Source organism: Schistosoma mansoni, chromosome 4 (assembly GCF_000237925.1).
Source record: "Schistosoma mansoni strain Puerto Rico chromosome 4, complete genome".
Lineage (NCBI taxonomy): Eukaryota > Metazoa > Platyhelminthes > Trematoda > Strigeidida > Schistosomatidae > Schistosoma > Schistosoma mansoni.
Window position 1 is genome coordinate 12639141 of NC_031498.1, and position 21153 is coordinate 12660293.

A 21153-nucleotide genomic window follows, 5' to 3' on the forward strand; every position below is an offset into this window, starting at 1 on the left:
CTTGACAAACGACCACGGACTGAACGCTGCGATCACTACACGAACAGACCAACACAATTGGCCATTAACAAATCGCAACAAAACATATAAGACCGCAGAATGGTTATATCGCAATATTCAAGCATTTTATCCAACACATGCACACAAGACATCAACTATCCCAGCAACAACTCAAACGAACACCAGTTCTCAAAACACATACTAGAAACAGAAAACAACCTACACCGTTATCCGTTCAATGGGTGTGAAAAGATGCTTCTTACACTCAAAGGCATGATAAATGATTGCCGCGTGGTATACGGATGGTGATCGATCACTGGAGAGGAAACTAGATCAACGAACAAAACATTTGCTACGAAAACAACTGGTGCGTCCCGGTGATTGTGACGTGCTTCCATGTACGCCTCTTCTCCAGAAGAGCCTACTAGCTTCACCAACTAAGTTTAGCTGGAAAGGACGACACCAGGATAATTTTTTTCCTCATAACTACTACAAAAACATAAATACATTTAAATCTCATAGGTAAATAACTGCTACTTAGTGAGTTTTTTCATAAAGCCAACATATTTCAAGGATTCCAAGGCTGAAAGAATACATTTGAAGTTACATATTCATTCTCTATGACTTACAGTTAAGATTTCAGGATCTGGGCATACATCGCCCGGACGAATAGAATGCTGACGAACAGCTATAGAACCATTGAAATATTTACGTGTAACGCATGAATTCTGAGTACGACATTTGCCTTCATTTAGTATGTTTTTATTCTCATAGTCATTAATATGGATATTTTCCTGAGCAGAAACACACCAGCTACAACCAAATCGGGGAGGTAGATCTAAACATTTATCACAGTATTCAGCTAACCATTCACAAGCATAAACCTCCACTGAAACCAAAATATACGAAAATAACAAATGTATGAGTGACTCAATAGATATACGATGTTATATTTTTAAAAAAGTAACGAGTCAATGTTAGTTTATGTAATAAGTGAAAAGCTGTTCACAAACGTTTGAAATCACACCCATCTGAATACAAAAAACACGCTGTTTGTTTGTTTAACGCCTATATCAGAATATAGTACTGTAAGTACATACTACTGCTAGATGCGTCTCATTTTGCCAGAAATATTACTCAGAAAATGGATACGAACAAATCTATGAGCATGAAATAATTTAAAAATTAATTATCCAAAATATATCACACTGAATTTCGGCATGGATTTCGCTCTGTGCTCTGTTTCAATCAACAATGTATTGATACCAATAAAACAAAGTAACTGACCTTGAACTTGATCCACGTTAACCATACGATGGCCTTTTGCATCATGACTGTTCAATCCGTGCCAATAAAGATCTAAGTCACAAATTACAGCTGTATCATGTGATCGTTGGATATCATTGTTATTTAACAGACGAGTACTTAAATGTTCCGTTAGATTCATCTATGGTTAGTAAATTACAGAATTCGGACAAAGTATAAAATACAGTTAAGTGTTGCCAACAATAGGGTGAGTAGTACAGAGACTTTGATGAAATGAGGACAGTGTCCCATATTTAAATAATAGAATATTGGTTTACATTATCGAATAAACAAGCAACGGATTTACACTGAAGGCGGTAAAAAAAATTGGCCAAATATATCTAGTGTAAGACATGAAAATAAGTCTATTTGTTGTATTGTATTAAGTTTTGTCAAATAATATACTTTTAACAGTCTAGTATAACACAATAAGTACAAATTCATGGGAACAGGACATCACTTTATCAACCAAAATTATTTACACCTGGGTGTTTTACTAGAAATAATCTATGTAACGGAAATTTATTTGGCTATTAACTCAATCATAACGAGAACTCATTGTGGCATTGAAAAAAATATAATAAAGTAATTCAGAGAGATATTCTTTCTGACGACACTAATTACTGAAGCTTCATAAACGTATTTGTAATTACGTGTTAAATAAATTGATGTCAAATAAACGAGGTTATTAAAATGCCTCCTATCAATCTTTGATTCATCTCGATTCCATTAATCAAACATCTACACTACGGAAAATAACTTGATAATCGACTTTGCTAAGATTGAACTGATTTCAATGGGAATGAATGGTAAAAACTAATGACACTTGATAATTTCACCAAAACAAAAACCGTCAAAACCTATGCCAATATATTAAAAAACCGCTTAACAAACATTAAGCTGTCGACGAGTTCAATTGGATTAATAATCAACAGAGTATTATCTAGACAGTGTAGACTGAACGAAATAAGGATCATTTAAACTTTTATACAGTCGGATTAATGGTGACGAGTAATTCGTCATTTAAATGCCCATCGATCAAAAATTTAGTAGTATCACGGAATTACTTAAATAAACATATTTTTACTATGCGAAAAAAGTGTCCTTAAAATGCCTACACTGTATTTGTAATTTTATAAAAATTTGCTATAAAAGACAAAAAATAAATTAATCATACCACTTCCATATGACAGAACACCGTTGAATTGGATGGGTTAAATGAAGCACGAACGTGTTGATTTGTACAGTTTTCTGCACAACTAAATCCAACGATTTGTTGTTTCTATAAAAGAATTAGAATTATAATTTTATGACATAAACGGAAAATAGCTAATAACATAAAAATCATTGCTATATACGCATGAGATAAGTCCATTACCAGTAATCAGGTAATATTTGTCTTTAAAACTAGTGTGCTTCGTTTAATAGATTGAACATCACAGTAAAAAAACTAAGATTTATGATTTAAAAAATGCAAGCATCTTAGGGATTGAAATAAAAATATCATAAGTTCTGGAAAACATTATTACAGGGGAATTCAACAACCCAGTAAGCAGGGGAGACTTAGCAAAGGGTATATATACTGACACAGTTAAGATTTCATCAGAACGAGTGTGTATTATACTACTGTTTATTCCTGATCGAAACTGAATCAGATTTTCGTGAGATGACTATTTACCTTCATAAAAACCAATCAAAATTAAAACTAAGAGTACAAATATGGTACAAAATATGCATCGACTTTTATGAATTGAATAGTTTTTGAAGCTTAACAAGATGATACTAAGTAGCTAATAACTAGGAATAGAATGACTCATATAGACACAACGTCTTACGATCATTACAACAAAATTATCTGAGGCATAATATATCATAGAGACTGGACTACCTTAATAGTCATTGATCATCAGTACCAAAAAAATGTTCGCTATGTAAACTTGTTGACTATTTTCATTGTTTGACATATACTTCTTATCCAGTTGACAGAATACAATTCTTAATCTATATTTCCGACTGGGTTTATGTGATCTTAGAAAGTAAAACAAATACCAAAAGGATCGAAGGTGCAATAACCAAAATAGTTATTAAAAATAAATATCTCCTAAGCGAATGAACGCAGCAGATAAAAGTAACCAATTACACTGAAAGCTGTGATTACAGGTTCATAACGCAATAGAATGAGTAAATTCTTTAGTTCTTATTATTTCAAGGTTAGTAACAAGAAAGTAATAATTCATAGCTCAAAAGAAGTAACAGCAGTAAAGCTGGACAATTGTAATTAAAAAGAAAAACAGTTGATAACAGTCCAATGAATTTTTATCATTTAAAGCATGTATGAAGTGTTCTACGATATGATGCAGAAAACTATTACAATCTTTATAAAGTAGCACAGATCATTAAAACTATCCACATACACGTGAGAAACAATTTACATACCTGAACGTTCGAAACATATAAGTTAACAGTAAGTGATGAACCACTAGTCAGTGTGATTCTTTTGGGAGATCCCTTGAAACTTGGACAGTCGTCAGCCTATTACAAATCCAAGAAGTGATAAAGTTATGGGAATGACAGGGAAAAAACAAGTGCCAACTAAATTTTAACTAAAAGAGGTAATGATGAGAAGTACATTATTTCCCTGAAATTCAATAAGAATTAATGAAAAGTTATTCTATAAAGATTATGGAACGTCAGAAAATCTCATTTTTCTACTCATTAGGATATTACAAATGGATTATTTATTTATAGCGTGTATAAGGTTGAATCTGGCGTCCTAAGACCCACACTTTTATTGGTTGAGTCTCAAAAATATATCGGTATTTTTTAGAAATACTGGCACCTTTATCATTGGTTATTGTTAGGAAAAAGTTTCTGAGTTTCTTTTGTTTTCTTAATTGTTGAGGGCTGGATTAAAACCATTGCTGAGGATAATATGAACTTCGGTTGTGGATCCTCTGTGTTATCACAACGGGATTCCCGGATCACGTAACAAATAACAATACATAGTAGTTAGAGCTGGAAATGTGACGAAACCAACCTAAATAACCCATCAATTGTTGATATTAGGAGATTAGATGGCTTAAGACTCATAGAGTTTAAAAGTATTTCAATTCCCATTAAGCCTCTATTAACCAATAAACACAAATATGAAGTAATTTCCCGAATAATTCTTGACAAAATCATTCAATAATCTAATTATATGTATTTTGAGAACACCATACAAGAAAATTCAAATTAACTGCAAATGGCGTAAAAAGTAAAGAAAATAATAAGATTCAAACAAATGTTATCAAGGGATATATTGTTATTTTATTATATGTACTCATCTAGCACAGTTCTAACCATTTGCGTTTGTTTATCAGAGAATTTGTAGCTTGTTATGTAGCTCAAAAGGTGTGCTATAAAGTTGATTTTTAATTTACGAATACGTGATTTGAGCAGATAATTAAGCATTTTAAATATGATACATATATGAATGTGAATATCGTTACAAACAAACATTAGGAACTATGAGTAAATTTTGGCCATTTACTTACATGACCAGGAGGAATAATATCAAATGGAGGATTAATTTGTTCGTAAGATTTAGAGTAAAGATGAGAAGAATCCTTACACACAGTATTTGTTATTTGTCCATCTGATGATAATGTTGGAAAAACGGGAACACATTGATCTTCAAATAAACACCATGCGCATACAAATCGACTTCGTGTACAAGATTGACAATCTTTAAGTTGAGAACAATTATAAACAGCAAATAGAGCAGGTGCAAGTGCACCGACATTATCAGGATCTACATCAGTTGTTCTTACTTTTTCTAACCACAACAACAAAGGTACAGAAGCTGTAAGCGGAAAATTTTTGAAACAAAGTGGTCGATCAGGTTAACTTTAAATTAACATGAATTATTATGACCGACTTAAAAAATGATAAAGATTAGGCAACTACTCAAATATAATATTTGTGATCGGGTTCACTTATATTGTTCATTAATAGCATCAGTAGTACTGGGATATTTTCTTTTGAAAATACAGACAATATAGAAATAACATCCATACACTTCATCCTAAAAACAAAAGATATCAACGAGAACTTTCTTAATATTGCTTTAGTGGGGGATGGGAGCTTTTGGATAAAAAAAAACTTATTAAGTGCCATCTAATTCGTTATGTAAATGTTTGAAAACTTCAATGTATACCAGATTAAGTAGGAATGGTTGAAACACTCATGCAAACACTGGTGTTTTACTTTAGTGATAAACAGACAAAGGAAAATTAAATCTTAAACATGATTATTTTTCTGGTAAGAAAGTGTACTTATGAATATATTCTTGTAAGAAGATTAAGAATTTGAAATATTAAACAATTCTTAAATGCATAAAGTTATTACACTTGGAATAACAAAGAGAAATGAATAAAAACAATAAAACGTAGAAATAAACAAACAGGAACTTGAATGAATGGCGAACAGAAATATGAAAGGTGTTCAAAGTTTAGAAGACAAAGAATGGAACCGTTTTTATGCATTTTGAATGATAACTTAATCTTAGATATTATAAACTATAGTTTGAAAAAAATAATATACATTAACAAAAAATATATCTAAATAGAAAATGAATTTCCGAATACGTCAGCGAGTAGAGTTACTTTTATCTTTGATGTTACAGAAAATTTCGATTAGATCCATGGTAGTGGACGTCTCAGATGAACACTGCCCGATGTTTTACAAGATAAGAATTTTACGTAGTTCACTATACGATTCCTTGAGTTCAAATAAACAGACTTTAATAGTTCACTTGTTTGGTTAGACGGAGTAAAATCTCACTTTTAGTTCAGATAATGTGGCTAATTTGAGGTGCTGATCACCGTTTTTTCTTACAGGACTTGATGATAATGAATTTACGCTAGGTGACGAGCAATTCGCTCAATTTTTCCCGCCTTATTTCATCTAGCCTCAAATATGTTAAATGAATATGAGTTCAAAAAATTTAAATATACTTATCTCAAACTAAAATAATATTTAGCAAGCTAACTTTATTTCACTATTCAGTTATCGGAAATTGAATTAAACAGAGAAATTCCAGGACTTTCAGGGAATCGCCCAACCACGATCCCAAAATTACAGCAACCCTAGCTTTAAAACCTTTTACACCTACCTTTATCATCCTCAAGTTGTGGTAATCGTGATGCTATGGCTGGAGACAAGCAGTGTGCTTCTATAGGTTTTCCAGACGAGTAAAACAATTTGGCAACAGTCCTAGTGAGAAGTGGTGTACGTGTAACATTTAACAAAATCTTATTTAAATCAAAGTTGGAAAGGGTTCCAGAGATTAAGGATTCCATTTGAAGAACCGATGTTGGTGCTTCTCGAAAACTGCAAAACAACTGTGAGTTGGTAGCAGTACTACTTCTATCTAATGACGGATGATGGGGATTCCCCGAATCCACAAAGGAATTTATTTGATGAGGCTGATTCCTAGAAAATGATTCTTCTGACAAGTCAGAATTAGGGAGGTTCTGCGAAAGAAATGCATCCAAACTCAGAATTATGTTTTGTTGATAATATTGACTGTTCTCCTTTGCATAAGTAACCATTGGGGTTGTACTTATTTGAATACCAGGTGGACTGACTTGTCTAATTACTGGGCATCTGTGGTGAAATAAATAAATAAACAATAACTCCATTCAAAGAATTCGAAAGACGCTCACGGAAAATAATAGAGCATAACTGCCTTAAATGTATTTTTTCCACGCCAGCATATGGGGAAAAGTAGTCATCATTTGATGATTGAAGATTTTAATGATTTACCATTTGTTATAAATATAAAACGGGCAACAGTGACATAAATCTGAATCTATATACATCCTAGCATCACGCGATAATCATGGACAATTGAAAAAATTATTATTCTGAATGAAAGAAAAATAGAAACGTTAGAAATTGTACTTAGTAAATTTACTGGATTCAGCCTTGAAGTTAAGTTTGAAGCGAAGTTGCTCAATGAAAAATTTTTGCAGTAGAATTATCCAATGGAATTTATAAACAGATGAAAAGCCGAAGTAGTATTAAAAGACCTACTTTGCTTCTGACACTTTAAAAGAATATCTACATTACTCTGTCATTCAAATGTGAGTCGAATAACATTGCGTTCTAGCGAAGGCTCAGATTAGTCATCAGTAGAACGTACTATTATGCCAAGGTCATTATTATTGGAAAAACAATGATCGCATAGTATTTGGGTGGTAGCGTTATGCCCCGTTGCGTTTACCAATTTACATGTATGTAGACAGACATACATATTCGAGGTAATCGTGACTTGCAAATAAAGCTGGTTGAATATGTACTTAAATGGCTACAAAAACAAAGTTCAATGCCCCAATAGGAGCAGATGACAACCAACTATCTTCCTCCAATCCCATGTAACTGAAATGGGTCATTCGGTTGATTTTAACTCACGCTTCCTGATTTAGTATCAAATTTGACTAGTACAAACGCCTAGGTTTGTTGAAGCTTTGATAATACAAAAACTCAACCCCTTTGGCTACTTTCACTATCAAACTGCCCCTGGTGTGGTTTATATTTTTTCTCTTTATTATCTCTACATTTTTTCATCCTTTAGTGTGACTCTCATTTTTCATAGTTGAATATCTAAGTTGGAGACCAAACGAGAATACGGTACAGATTGCAGAACACACTAAATGATGCAAATGGATGATTAAATGTTATGTATATGTATTATGAAAGCACATTGTAACTTCTCACAATGAAGACAGATTCCTCCTACTAATATCCTCCTTTACAATGGTAACATTTTGCAGATCAAAACTTTCTCAGTTATTCACAATCTCCATAATTAGATTTCTGTGCAAACAATTGTTGTAATTTTGCACGTGAAAAGCGTTTGAATTACAAATTTACACATCATTAAGAAACATGAATTGACAATTCATATATGTATATATATATATATATATATATATATATATATATATATATATATATATATAAACTGAAATACCTAAGTGTTGCAGATAGAAATTTAAAATGATTATTTTATTTTATAAAGATACCTTAAACATTTAGTTCAATGAAGAAAACTAACATTCAACATAAAGGTAATTGGAAGTTGGTACGAGAAAACGTTTATATTAATTAGCGTTTCATAATCTTAGGAGGCTACTGGTTCTTCACAGTAGACTGCTCCATACTTATTGTGTATTTTTGGTGAAATTAGTTACTGCTTATATTATTTTATAGAGGAACCCAATAGTTCCAGATAATCAGTTAATAATGTGAACCTATGGATGATTTATTTCATTATATAAAATGATATGCAATTAGCATATGAACAGATATTTTATAATGGAATATTTTAAAAAGACAATACAAAAGAAATCAGGATTAAACGAGATGTGACTCAAACTAGTGATAGCAACACACCAAAATAATAATAGTTTATAACTGTTATATAAATCCCAACCATAGCTGCTACCTTAATAAGGTGGACAGGACTCCATATCGTCATGACACGGTTGAGGAACATTAGCTGGAACAACTGTTCGTTTAGGTCTTATCACGCCAAGTAGGTCGGCTGAAAAGCGATACGACTAAAAACAGCAAACTCGTGGTCCGAGGTTGAAGTTGCACTGTGGACTGCATAGGGCTGTGACAGTAATAAGGTGTTTTCCTCAGACAGCCAATATCCGTAACGATGTCGCCTACTTACAATGGAAAAAAGGGGCTAGAAAAGACCAACCCCAAGGGTACCTCACCTTTCCTTGCTCCACAGATTTTTGTCCCCGGAGATAAGACCACAGGGTGGGGAGCTAGATCGTCTAAAACTGCTCAAAAGGGCTGTATGTAACCGATTTCAGGTAGTTGCCCTTTGTGCTTTGAGGTCATGCTCTTAGGTAGTCAAGATCATCCTTAACCTAGATTCTTTTTCAGATGCCTCACGAAGTATTCTTTCAGGGTGTGAGGGACCGTAAAGTAATAACTTGTCTCATACCCCTAGAAATAACTTACTTATTGACTGAGGTATTATAGTGTAACCAAAAAACTCGATCCGACGCGGAATATTCGCTACCAGCGAACCTGTTTGGAGATCGTTTCTTTTTGAGATCATTAGGTGTTTTTACACGAGACATTACTAAAGGACATTGGTGAAACAGTAAACAACGACCTTCTGCTATACACCAACCGCAATAAGGATCACGAGCCTTCAAACATGACTGACATGTTAAGTACGCTGAACAGTTGAATAACTCAATGCGGAAAACCTGAAAATATAACATTGAAAATAATCAACCTAAATAAACCTGGGTAAGGAAACATAACTTTAACACACTGTTTAGTAAGAAATATACAGCATAACCTAAGGTAATAATTACAGGTATCACATTTAAATGAAGTGTATATGGAGTTGTAAATCCGTTTAATGTAGAGATGAATTTAACCCCTATTTTCCCCAAAAATCGAGATTACGAAACTAGATTTGTGAATAAGTTACACTTTGATTGTACACTGAATAAGAGTGAAATTTTCGTCAACTTGAAAAAAAGAGTCATATCACAGGAAGCAAATAATTTATAGAAAATCCACAATTAAACGCCTTCATTAACAAATAAAAAGCTATTTCTGAAAAATATCATCACAAAGTGTTCTCTCTGAGAAGACAAATATGTTAAGTATTTCACTGATTCTTAAAACATTAGTGTAATATTTTTTTAAAATTTTTAATTCTAGTCATTACCATAACAGCTTCAGATGTTATCTGTGATTTTTCTCTGTTTTTAAACCATATTCAGGATGGACCATGTTGAACAGGAATGAGAACTTATTTATCTTATCAGATAGAGATCTTGAATAATCCAAGAAATACTAACCACCTTGTTCATTAAATTGCAGAAAAAAGATAACGTGTAGTGGAAAGAGCTACACATCAACGTCATCCGAAGATGGTTGCATGATGTTGCGAAATGATTGAAGTCAGACAAGTACTATAATGGATGATCACCTAGTGATTTAAGAGTTCAAAGCCCGTAGTGCGACATGAAAGTATTGAGTTTAACCCCCGGCGAGGTCGTAGATGCGCTTTACTGAGGAGTCCCATACTGAGACGATCTAACTGGTTTTTAACAGTTTCCTGAGGAAGATCAGTCTACCATATAAATGATGAAATTTGATAATGTTCATAAATCTACTGTAGTAAAGAAGTTCCCTTCAGGTTTTTAAAGAAGAAAATCGAAATATTTAAAATATCTCATCTAACAATATGGCACCAAATAATTTATTTACTTTAACATGTCATAAATACTAATTAGTGTTTCTGTGTATATATATTTTGTTAGTAAAACACAGTAGTGTTAACAATAGTTAAAATGAAGTTACCTAAGTAATAGATAAACAAATATAGCAATATAACATATTTTAATAATACGTTATTTATCAAATAAGCTAGTAATCAAAATAATAAACCGTAAAACTGATAACATCATAAGTTTAACTTAAAATACTAAATAAAATGAGTTAAGGAAATTTGATCGGATGAAATAACCTTTTGAAATGATGTCGCGAAAGCTATTGTCCCAGTATGGTCTAATGCTAGGCTCGTTATTGGTTGACCATTTGGAACCAGTTGTAAAGATCCTAAAAGATGTACTTTGCGAAGACCAAGAAGCTCATACTATGAATCAAAAGGAAATCAGAAAAAAATTTGTTCAAGATAAGGGAGATACTAAAACTTAAATAAATGAAATTAGCATTATTTAAATAACGGCAGTAAATTAAGTCATTGGTGTTTTCATGCAATGAACTAGCAACCGAAAATATGTGCAGGAAATGAAAAAGTCAACACTAACTGAGTTGGATGGTCATCACGTGATATCAAGAATTAATAGGAGTTGAAAATCTGTATCATCGTATGCTAACTCAATGGCCTAGTGGATAAACGTTCACCGAGAGCCCTGATGGTTCTGGGTTTAATCCCCTGAGGTCGTGAATGGACACTTTCGAGGACTCCTATGAAAGAACAAAGCGACTGTTCAGTATCTGGTCTTGAAAGGTACTTTGCTTGAGGTCAGTTCATGACAAATACCACCGATGGATACAATAATTCTTCCTAGAGCAAAAAGCAAGTAGCAGAAAATGGTCATCGATTGACACGGTGTGACTATTTTGTTTTAATTTGAACTACTGAACAAACAATAACATTGGAAAAAAATTTGATCACAGCAATATCTGTTTTACATTGTGAAACTATTACATGACTATCAAACGAAAAACAAGTCTGTAAGTGAATTGTTTGATAAAGACTGAAATATTTATGTTGTGAGCTAATATTCACACGAATTAGTTAAACAGAAAAAATCCCATAATGAAAGAATCGTTTATAAATTTATACGTATATATATGCACTTCATTAGTATACAGTAGTATAGTTACTAAATGTTAGCCAAAAATGATCAGTTGGATTATCTATCGAATAAATCTGCAATCTGAGCTAAATCACATTTTCGTGAAACTTCGGAAAAACATATAGAACATTCATGAAGTGCGAAGGGCTACTTATGGAAATAACACTTTCTTTAAGGAGCATCAAGGGACTTAGTGATGTTCGTGAGAAATGCATGGATCACGGAAAGCCAGGACGACCGTCGACCTTTAGCGTTGTTGAAGACATGAAAATTATGTAATCCGCTTGGCCATCCGTTCGCAGTTTTACTGTCTGGATTATTGTGAATGAATTTAATTTCAGAATTTCATCTGTAGATACAATTTTAGCAAAGTGTGAAACAGAGCCTGACTCTTGAAGACTTTTTGGTTCGGTCAGTAACAATGTAGAACCTAGTATGTATGTATATCGGTTCAAGTCGACATACTCCATTAGCATACAGAAATCTAATTGTCAGGCCAAATCCCAGAAGAGTAAAGGTAGTAACAATATCAGTGGTAATAGGAAAGATTAGACATCGACGATACGACTTGAGAAAATCCTAATCAACGAAATAAAAACGAGAAAACTTATGAGGAATTAAGAACGTCAAGATTTGGGGGATGACAAGGAATGGATGCACCTACGCAACTGCAAACGATTCTGATCCATGTCATTCAAAGTCATTAACCATTGGTTACGATAATCACACGGACCCCAACCAGGTAGTCTGTACCTATTAACGTGACTGAATTCAATTATCAGTGACTTCATAGTCTGACGATATGTTTTGGTTTGGTATCCCTAGCTTTCTTCTACTCAGTCCCTGCACCAGAAAACATTACTCTTCGAAGTGGGAGGTGGTCGAGTACACAAGACATGTCCCAACCACCTCAGTTGATGAAGATTTGATATCACATCAGTCGATTTTGCATCCTTAGCTCGTACTATATTCCTAAACCAGGCATTGCTTATTCCGTGGTTACGAAATACACGGACAATGCCTTCGTAGACAACCATGATCGAATACTAGTAAACTACGAATATCTTCCATTCTTGACGGCCATGTTTCACACCCATAAAGTAAAACGGAGAGAAATGCTGAGCAGTAAGCTTTTCCTTTGGTTGGCAGACGGATATCTTATGAAGTTAGAGGCGCCTACATAGGAATCCTTGTATTTAATATACTGTGACATAAAATGTCGAAACATTTTTTGGAAGAAGTTAAATGGTAGACAAGAAGTGCTGAAAAAATACTTTCTTGAAAATTCACACCTTGAAATAGTGGATATTTAGGTTCCAAGTAGTTTCTTCGCTACAAAAATACACATATGGCATTGATTTAAGCGCTTATTATTATCATTATCCTACCAATCTGTACACAAGGAAATTAAATTTTCGAAAATAATAAATCTAGTGATGAAAGCAGTGTCGAAATTAACTATTAACTACTACGAAACAAATATAAATCTAATCGAAATGAGGCCAATAGGTTCGTTGGATCAAACCTGTTTATACATTGAATAATTTAGACGAACAAGTAAATACCTTGTATAGATAGCCATCATCTGTTGTAAATATTGCAACTGTGAATTCTTGTGATACAGTGGTTATTGCCATACCGGTAACATTAGATTTGAAGTACAACAATGCTGGAGAATAGATATCATCGTCTGGATCATTCCCTGTAATAAATTGATTGAGTTGACGACTACTAGGACAATCATGGATCAAATCCCTCTGTATAAAAAATTTAAAACAATGAATGATACCAAAAATGAAATAGTTATTATCTTTCCAAATTATCCATATATATATATATATATATATATATATATATATGAAAAAGCAAATTTATATCACAAACAGAAACTAAGGGGAAAATAAATAATATTACTTACAGAATAATCATCTTTAACACACCTAGGATTTCCGCTACTTCCAGAATGTAGAAAATGTGATGGTCCATGCATTCCAATGCCGTCCAAACAATTCATAACGACACGATCAAATTTGGCATTAATCTACAAAATAAAGGCAAAAAAGCATCTTTAATTTCTTCTTAAAGAAACAATAATTTATATGCGTTTGGACAAAATTTCAACTGGACTATATATGGCATCATATTGATGAGTAGAAGAGGTTATTCGAAGAGAAAATGAAGAACAAACCTTATGATAAAATGACCTGAGTAACTACTTGTGGTATTTTGTCATAACAATTATTGAAGTATCTTTTTGAACACCAATCGGAGTTGTATTTTTTCAGAATCTAGAACTTTTATGGACTATGATTGTATTGAAAACAACTTCTTTGATCAAAGTTTAAATATTTGATAGGTTTGAAAACCCTAAACTATATGGTTTAAAATAGGTTCGCAATTTCTTTTAAAAGCATCCACATCCGATAATCTTTTAAAAGATTTCTCTCGGCCTGGAATGGTGGACAACTACTAATAGTGACAATATTGATTACTAGTCTCCGTTTCAGTGTTTGATCAGTATAATGAATTTCAGTAGAAAGAAATACATATGAATATCTTCATATAAATTGTTCTCTGAAAAATTTTAATTTTAAATCAGTCATTCTGAATGTTTTATTCAGTTTTTAGAAAGAGGACTGATAATCGTATGCAATATTAAGTAGATACAAGGAATAGACACAGAGGGAATGGAACTGTAGATTATGTATTTCAGTATCCACCTTTTAAATGTTAGCTTACAGACTTGAATCATGCTTTTCCTGCTTAGCTTATCCTCATAGAACAATGGTGTATTAAAAGCACTAGTACGATAGCTTGAACTTGGTTGTTGGAATGTTGAAAGACACACTTTATACTAGACTCGTATTACAAATAATTATTTGTCGTTTATTAGTAAGAGCGCGTACGAATTATCAGAAGTATTATTCTAGGTATAAGCTTTCATAAAAATTCGAAAAAACAAGAGATATATCTATATCAGAACACTAATTCGAAAGATTACGAATACTTAAGCAAAACGAAGCATAACGTTTGTTTGTTTTTATGAAAATGATGTACATAAAGATCAAAATGATTTAATTTGTACCTGTGTCATAGAAAACAAAGAAATAGCAGAACCAGGCAACAAAATTGATCCATGTCGATATGATGAGTCAGGATTGTATTGAACATTCGGCAAATCAATATCTGGACTAACATTTCGTGTAGACCAATAATATAAAGGATCAATAGGTTGTGAAGCAAACGCCACAATAAGAACTTCTGAATGATCAGTAGTAGTTATATCAATTTTAGAATACAAATTATCATCATACTGGGATTGAAAGTTTTCTAATAATTCTCTAGCTAATTGCTTCCCAACAGTACCATGTGAAGAGAAATGTAATGCGTTAAACATCTATAATGTAAAAACAATAGGTTGAGTTATAAAAAATTAATTATGATACGTTTAAAATTACTCGTTTCATTATATTGACACACTGATAAGAAATATTCTCACGTAGAATAAACGCATACTTTGCAATTCACATCACTCTACTCAAATAATTTTATATGATCGGCTTTCACACTGTATTTTATATCCATTAGACTGACTATCCTGCATATCATGATAAACTGAAACATATGCAGTGGTGGATGTGCGCTGTTGAGGAGCGCCGTACAGTGTTCCCAGGTTTGCAATGGTAATCTAACGTTGATCGATCCCTGATCTCAAAAAACTCAACAATCTTCACAACCTTATGACTGATATTCAATTAGGTGTGATAATAATATGGCTAAATATAACTACGGGCAATTGTTTTGGTGTAAAAACATTATTTTGAAGAGACATTCCACTTCTAAATTAGATGTAAAGACATTCAGTCGCAAAATAATAATCACAAACAAGCTTACTACTGAAGAAACCAATAATAAGGAATACCAATGTATTGTCTTACAGTTTTGTACGATTAAAAGTGTAAATAGTTGGATGATTTTCTAGAGAAAAAAGGATCTAAACGAGTAAATTGCTAGGTTGTAAAACAATTACTTGCGGGAACAGTTATACAAAATGTTCATAAATTATATTCACGAGGATTTAGCAAACTAACAATCTAATAAATCTGATTGATGATCGTATGAACGAAACTAAATAAAATAACATTCAACTTTTCTGTAGAATATACTGAAAAGAAAATATAAATCTGAGTGTCGTGATTAGAGAAAAGCAACCATAAGGGTTGTTTGTTTTCATTCTTGTCTCTTATTGGTTGACTAAGCTCATTTTCAATACAACTATAGTATTATAATGTGTCCCAAAACTTGGAAAACATTATATAACCGACAGTGTTATCCACTGATTTGCCTTTAATCTAGAAAGCAAGAGCTGTCCTAAAGACCTTTCTTGGATTTTTGTTTTCGGCAAAGTCATTAACTTAGAAAACATTACACTATTAAAAGCATCCAACTAGGTTAAAAAATCTCTAACATTTCAGTACTTCACTATATTTGTTATGGAGAACTGTTGTAAACGTTATCCTTGATTAAAGGTCGGATTTTTAAAATAAATAAATCCACTTAGAGAGGCATATGCTAACAGGTTCTTTGTCTACCAATTAACTTTAAAGTTATATTAAGTAAGATATAATTAGTCACCTACTGTCACCTAACACATGAAATGTTTTAATTATAGAATTTATTCAACAAGTTTTGAAGTACTTTCCCGAAGAGACAATGTTGAATAATAGAACTGCAATTAGAAATTTGTCAGTTTTCGTGAAAAAAACAGGCAAAATCTTCAATTTCTAACTTGGTCAAGCTTGTTACATGAAATCATACATTAATTATAAGATAAACCAGTTTTTTCTATCAAAACTAATGCAGTGGAATGTCAAGGAAATAAATAGATTTTTGTTACTCAAGTAAGTAACGACTTTATAATTTTCCTTAAGTTTCTCAACTATGCAATTAATTCCGGGTCTTAAAGTTTAAAACAATGAAAAACCGTTATTCGACCACATATTTAGGACCAAGTTTAATTTCTGCGCACAGCAAGTTTATTATGGTCAGTCGGACATTTCAATATCTCATAATGGCTTACATTACAATTTGCCAAGATAACTGATAAAATTCATTCGACAGTGTAATTTAAATTAAGACGCATTTACTAGCAAAGGGTACAAGTAAGTAAACTTCTCTTCTTCAACATACATTTCCAATACAGTGATACCTTTGAAATAGTAATTATACAACTATGAGAATACAACAGGGTTTCCTTACGAACTCTGTAGGAGAAATACAGATGCGACAAATCTTGATAGTATCTATTGATCAGTGAGCATTAGTGTTCTGTAATAATACATCATTTTCGCATTTTAAACTGAAGTTGTTTACAAACAAATTGTCAGATCTTGAAATAATCAATGACTAATATAAAAAAATGGACGAACTAGCAACTTTAGATAGATATTTTCGATACGAAATTTTTCAACAGACAGTATTCAGTATCAAAACAAAGTAATAATAGATAACTGTGACCAAGAATTACTTCCTGAATCTTCCATCAGAGTGAAAATTATTAGAATAGGAGAGCAAACGATCACAGTTTTATTTAAAGAATGTTTAACTTGTAATTTATGCGGACATTATGGTGAGTCAAAATAAAACCACTTCAACCTCAAATCAAAGTCGAGGTTAATGAACAAAATATGATTGTTTTAATTAAGCTCATTGGTTAAATATTATTACAAAACCATGAGATTACATGTCGACATAGGTAGTTTTTGATTAATTCACGAATACAAACGCTAGATGAAGAAATGTCTATCTTAGAATAAGTAATCAAAATCGATTTGGCACAGGTATGATTTATAAGCACAAAAATCAATTCGTTCAAAGCAAACAACAACTCTAAGTGGTTTCACGTGACTAGTTCACGTAGGTTCAAAATAAGTGAATCAAATGAATATGTGATTTCACACAAAAAGTTATAATAATTTCAAAAGAATAAAGATGAAAATATTTGAAAACGTTAAACTATGGGTAGTAATGACTTCTGCTGAGTAAGAGATGAACTGATAACTAATTGTTAAAGAACTGGAGATTGTAAAGCTATTCTAATTGTAGATAACTATGTGATACAAGAAATTATTCACTTTGTATACTTGATGATGTACTCTCTTTCAACATTTGTGTGTTAGACAAGTTCAATCTTTTAATATTGAAAGCCAGTAAGGTATATGTCGATCTAAGTCACTGTGGCATTGTTACAACGCTAGCCTGACGAACATGAGAGACCTGATGTACATTGCTTCCTTTCAAATAGTTTTGTACCACGTTTATGGAACCTAGCTTATCCAAAATGACAGTGTTTGATAGCAATGTGTATAATCATCATCGTATGCACAGCATTTTCGTGTGGTAACACCATTAATTTAATGTTGAGCTCTTACGCAAGTTTGGAGTAATAGAGACCATTACTCAGTTAGTGTCATATTCCAACCTTTGCTGTGGTAATTACGACATTTTATAGATAATAATGCAGAGGCTTATATACCAAGTGTTGCTTATCACCAGAGAGACTAGATGGAAAACTTGGAAAGGTATACTGTTTATGATGCCATGCCGTGGAATTCAGGATATTTTACCAAGCTTAGATCAGGTGATTCATCATAGCTCCCTGAACCGAGTAACTAATATCATCTAACTCATTGGTTTAAAATATTATCAGGTATCCAAGATTCGTATTTTGGACTCGCCAACTGGGTGTACCTGAATCACAAGGTTGACGACCACTTCGAAATTCAGATCCAGTACCTTTAGTTTCAAATGTTAACACGTTATACACTTAGATACTGATAGTCTAGGGATACTATTCTGGTAGAAGTAGGAGACGATTTGGAAATGTTAAGACAATTAAATAAAGCAAATACAAGTCATTATATTCTGTTTTGAATCGTGTGTGATGACATATCTTTCCCTGTTTGATTACGAAATATGACCAAAAACAATACCGCTCAATCATCCGAAGCAACCGATATATTTATTTGGGAAAAATCAAGACTACAGTAGATCGCTAAGAGTGCACTGACTATTTAGAATGCGATTATCAACAGGTTACCAAATTTTTGTACTTGAACAAGTACAAAGAAATGGTGTAAGTAAACCTATATTCCCAAAATTGACAGTTCGTTCAAAAATTTGGAAGTGGTCAAGTTCTATCAGTTATCAATCATGAAATCACACAAAGCAGATAGATTTGTAATTCAAAGAATGAAATATATCAATTTAAGATCCAAGTAATTAACAGACCTTGTTGGGAGATACAGAGTAAAAAAGTAAAATAGATGATAGAGCCATGAAACCTACTGTTCAAAATTATTCCTTATGGGTGCCTATATGAGTTTAGTGATTAAATTTTAACATTAGTTAATAGTAGTTTAAGAAAGAGCCCATTCGGAAAGCCAGATTAGATTACTTCTATACATCGAGAAAGAAACATAAAGAACCTACAAAATATCCATTACTTTTAAAATCCATTTTAAGGCAAACTATTTAAAAAGTGATTGGAGTTGGAATACTATGATTTCAGTGGGAAATTTCTCTACACTCTGACAACCTACTTTGCAAGGCTTGTAACCATCAACAGAAATGACTTTTACCTTAGGCATTTCTGTTTGCTAATAATGTTTCTGTACTTAAATCTATTTTCCAGTAAATGCTACGTAATAAAGTCATAACCGAGATCATCAAAGATATTATTTATATCTTGGCGGTTTTAGGATCAATTATATGTTCTAAGCGATCATTTTCGCGAGTGATTAAGGTCAATGCAGAACAATTTTAGATTATATATGTGATTGTACTGTTCGATATGTATTGCGCTAATATATCACATAATTCTGATAATCTTCGTCTTCGTATGACACTATTCAAATTTTAGATTACTTTGGTAAAAATATGATGAGTTATAAATTTCAAACAATTGCTTCGTTTATACTGATATGAAAAATTGATGAATACTCACTTTTTCATCATCTTCAAATACACACTCAAAACATGCTATATTCAGTTCAACGTAAGAGGAAATAAACTTATCTCCGTCACACACTCGAGCTATTCGTGATTGCCACCGGAAAAAGGATGAACTTTCAGGCTGCTGAAGAACGAAGTATACATAAGCAGGTCTAAACAGTTGATCTTGGAAGTTCAAATTATTTGGCAATGATCTGTATCGGAAAGCAGACTTATATTGTATCCGTAAGCTCGGATTTGTTGACAACTGTGCTCTGCTTTCAAAACTAGGTTGAGTGCTACATAAGTGAAAGTTTTTTAGTCGCACAGTTAGTGGATCAAATGTAATGAGTGTGTGTTCTTGGAGTCCATCAGGCTCTGTGCCCACATAGATATATTCTGAACCAACAACAAGAACAGAATGTGTATAGGGAAGAGATCCAACGACCGGTATTTCTTGTGGATTTTTGTTTTTCTTGTCTACCAGTGGATTTCTTGTACCGATTGACCATGGGGATTCTTGACTGACATTTATCAAACCTAGCCTTTCACAGTATCCATGAAAGACAGTATTGCATACATATAGGCTATCTTCGAAGGTTATTCTGTCATCATTTACGAAATGAGATTCATGATCCCACTCAGAGTAGTTGAAACTGTATATTTCAGGGCCTGGAAAGCCTGAAGTACCCCATGCTTTTACATAGTTGTTAGTTGGATGGGGGAGGCAGAAATCAGAACCATAACCGAAGGGAAACGATGACCGATCTACATGCATACACTTTTCACAGCTATCACCATTCGATAGACAATAGATGGAGAAGTTATGTGGACCAGTAATACGTTCTGCAACAAGATGCAGTTTATCGACACTAAATTGTCTGATTGAATTCACACTTGCGACATACACGAAATCAAGATTCTCAGGCTTGTAAAAACGGTAGAGTACACGCAAATTCTTTGATTCAGTTGTAGCCGGAATCGATGCATTATGACTAACCGTTAGATTTAAGACATGTACAACAACTTCCGTAAAAACAAAAAACACTAAGACCGATTTCCTTGGAATACCATACAGCATATGATCAGATGACGATTTTAAAATAATTGTAGTATTACACCATCCTCCTTGTTTGGAAAGCGTTAGAACATTAAATTATGCATAAATGTGTAACCAGTTTCGCAAGCTGACTTAAATATATCATTACTTCTCTGAGTAAACATGAAATCTCATGCAAATGAACCTAATAAAACGTAAAAAAGTAAATTAGGTAATATAAATAAAACAATTACAAAAGGAAAAAACAAAATGCAATACATTAACTAGATTGAGATAACAATTTTATCAGTCATAGAATATATGGTTCACTTTTTTAAGGTTTACGCACAACTTAGACACAGGTTACATAACATAAAATCTTGATTTTAATCTATATATCTT

The 21153-nt window shown here is 32.7% G+C and overlaps 1 protein-coding gene across 1 annotated transcript in view; it reads right to left on the minus strand.

The window, feature by feature from the left end:
• The window catches only part of Smp_145420 (putative plexin), a gene marked incomplete at its 5' end in the record, with an annotated part of 69659 nt that extends 48866 nt beyond the window's left edge, over positions 1-20793 (minus strand). Inside the window, 12 exons of the mRNA XM_018796859.1 lie at positions 630-889; positions 1288-1447; positions 2483-2587; positions 3742-3837; positions 4842-5149; positions 6461-6954; positions 9331-9584; positions 10862-10990; positions 13286-13477; positions 13639-13761; positions 14806-15117; positions 19726-20793. Coding sequence (XP_018651958.1) covers positions 630-889; positions 1288-1447; positions 2483-2587; positions 3742-3837; positions 4842-5149; positions 6461-6954; positions 9331-9584; positions 10862-10990; positions 13286-13477; positions 13639-13761; positions 14806-15117; positions 19726-20793 — 3501 coding nt within the window. The remainder of the gene's footprint in view (positions 1-629; positions 890-1287; positions 1448-2482; positions 2588-3741; positions 3838-4841; positions 5150-6460; positions 6955-9330; positions 9585-10861; positions 10991-13285; positions 13478-13638; positions 13762-14805; positions 15118-19725) is intronic.
• Positions 20794-21153: the final 360 nt, after the last annotated feature.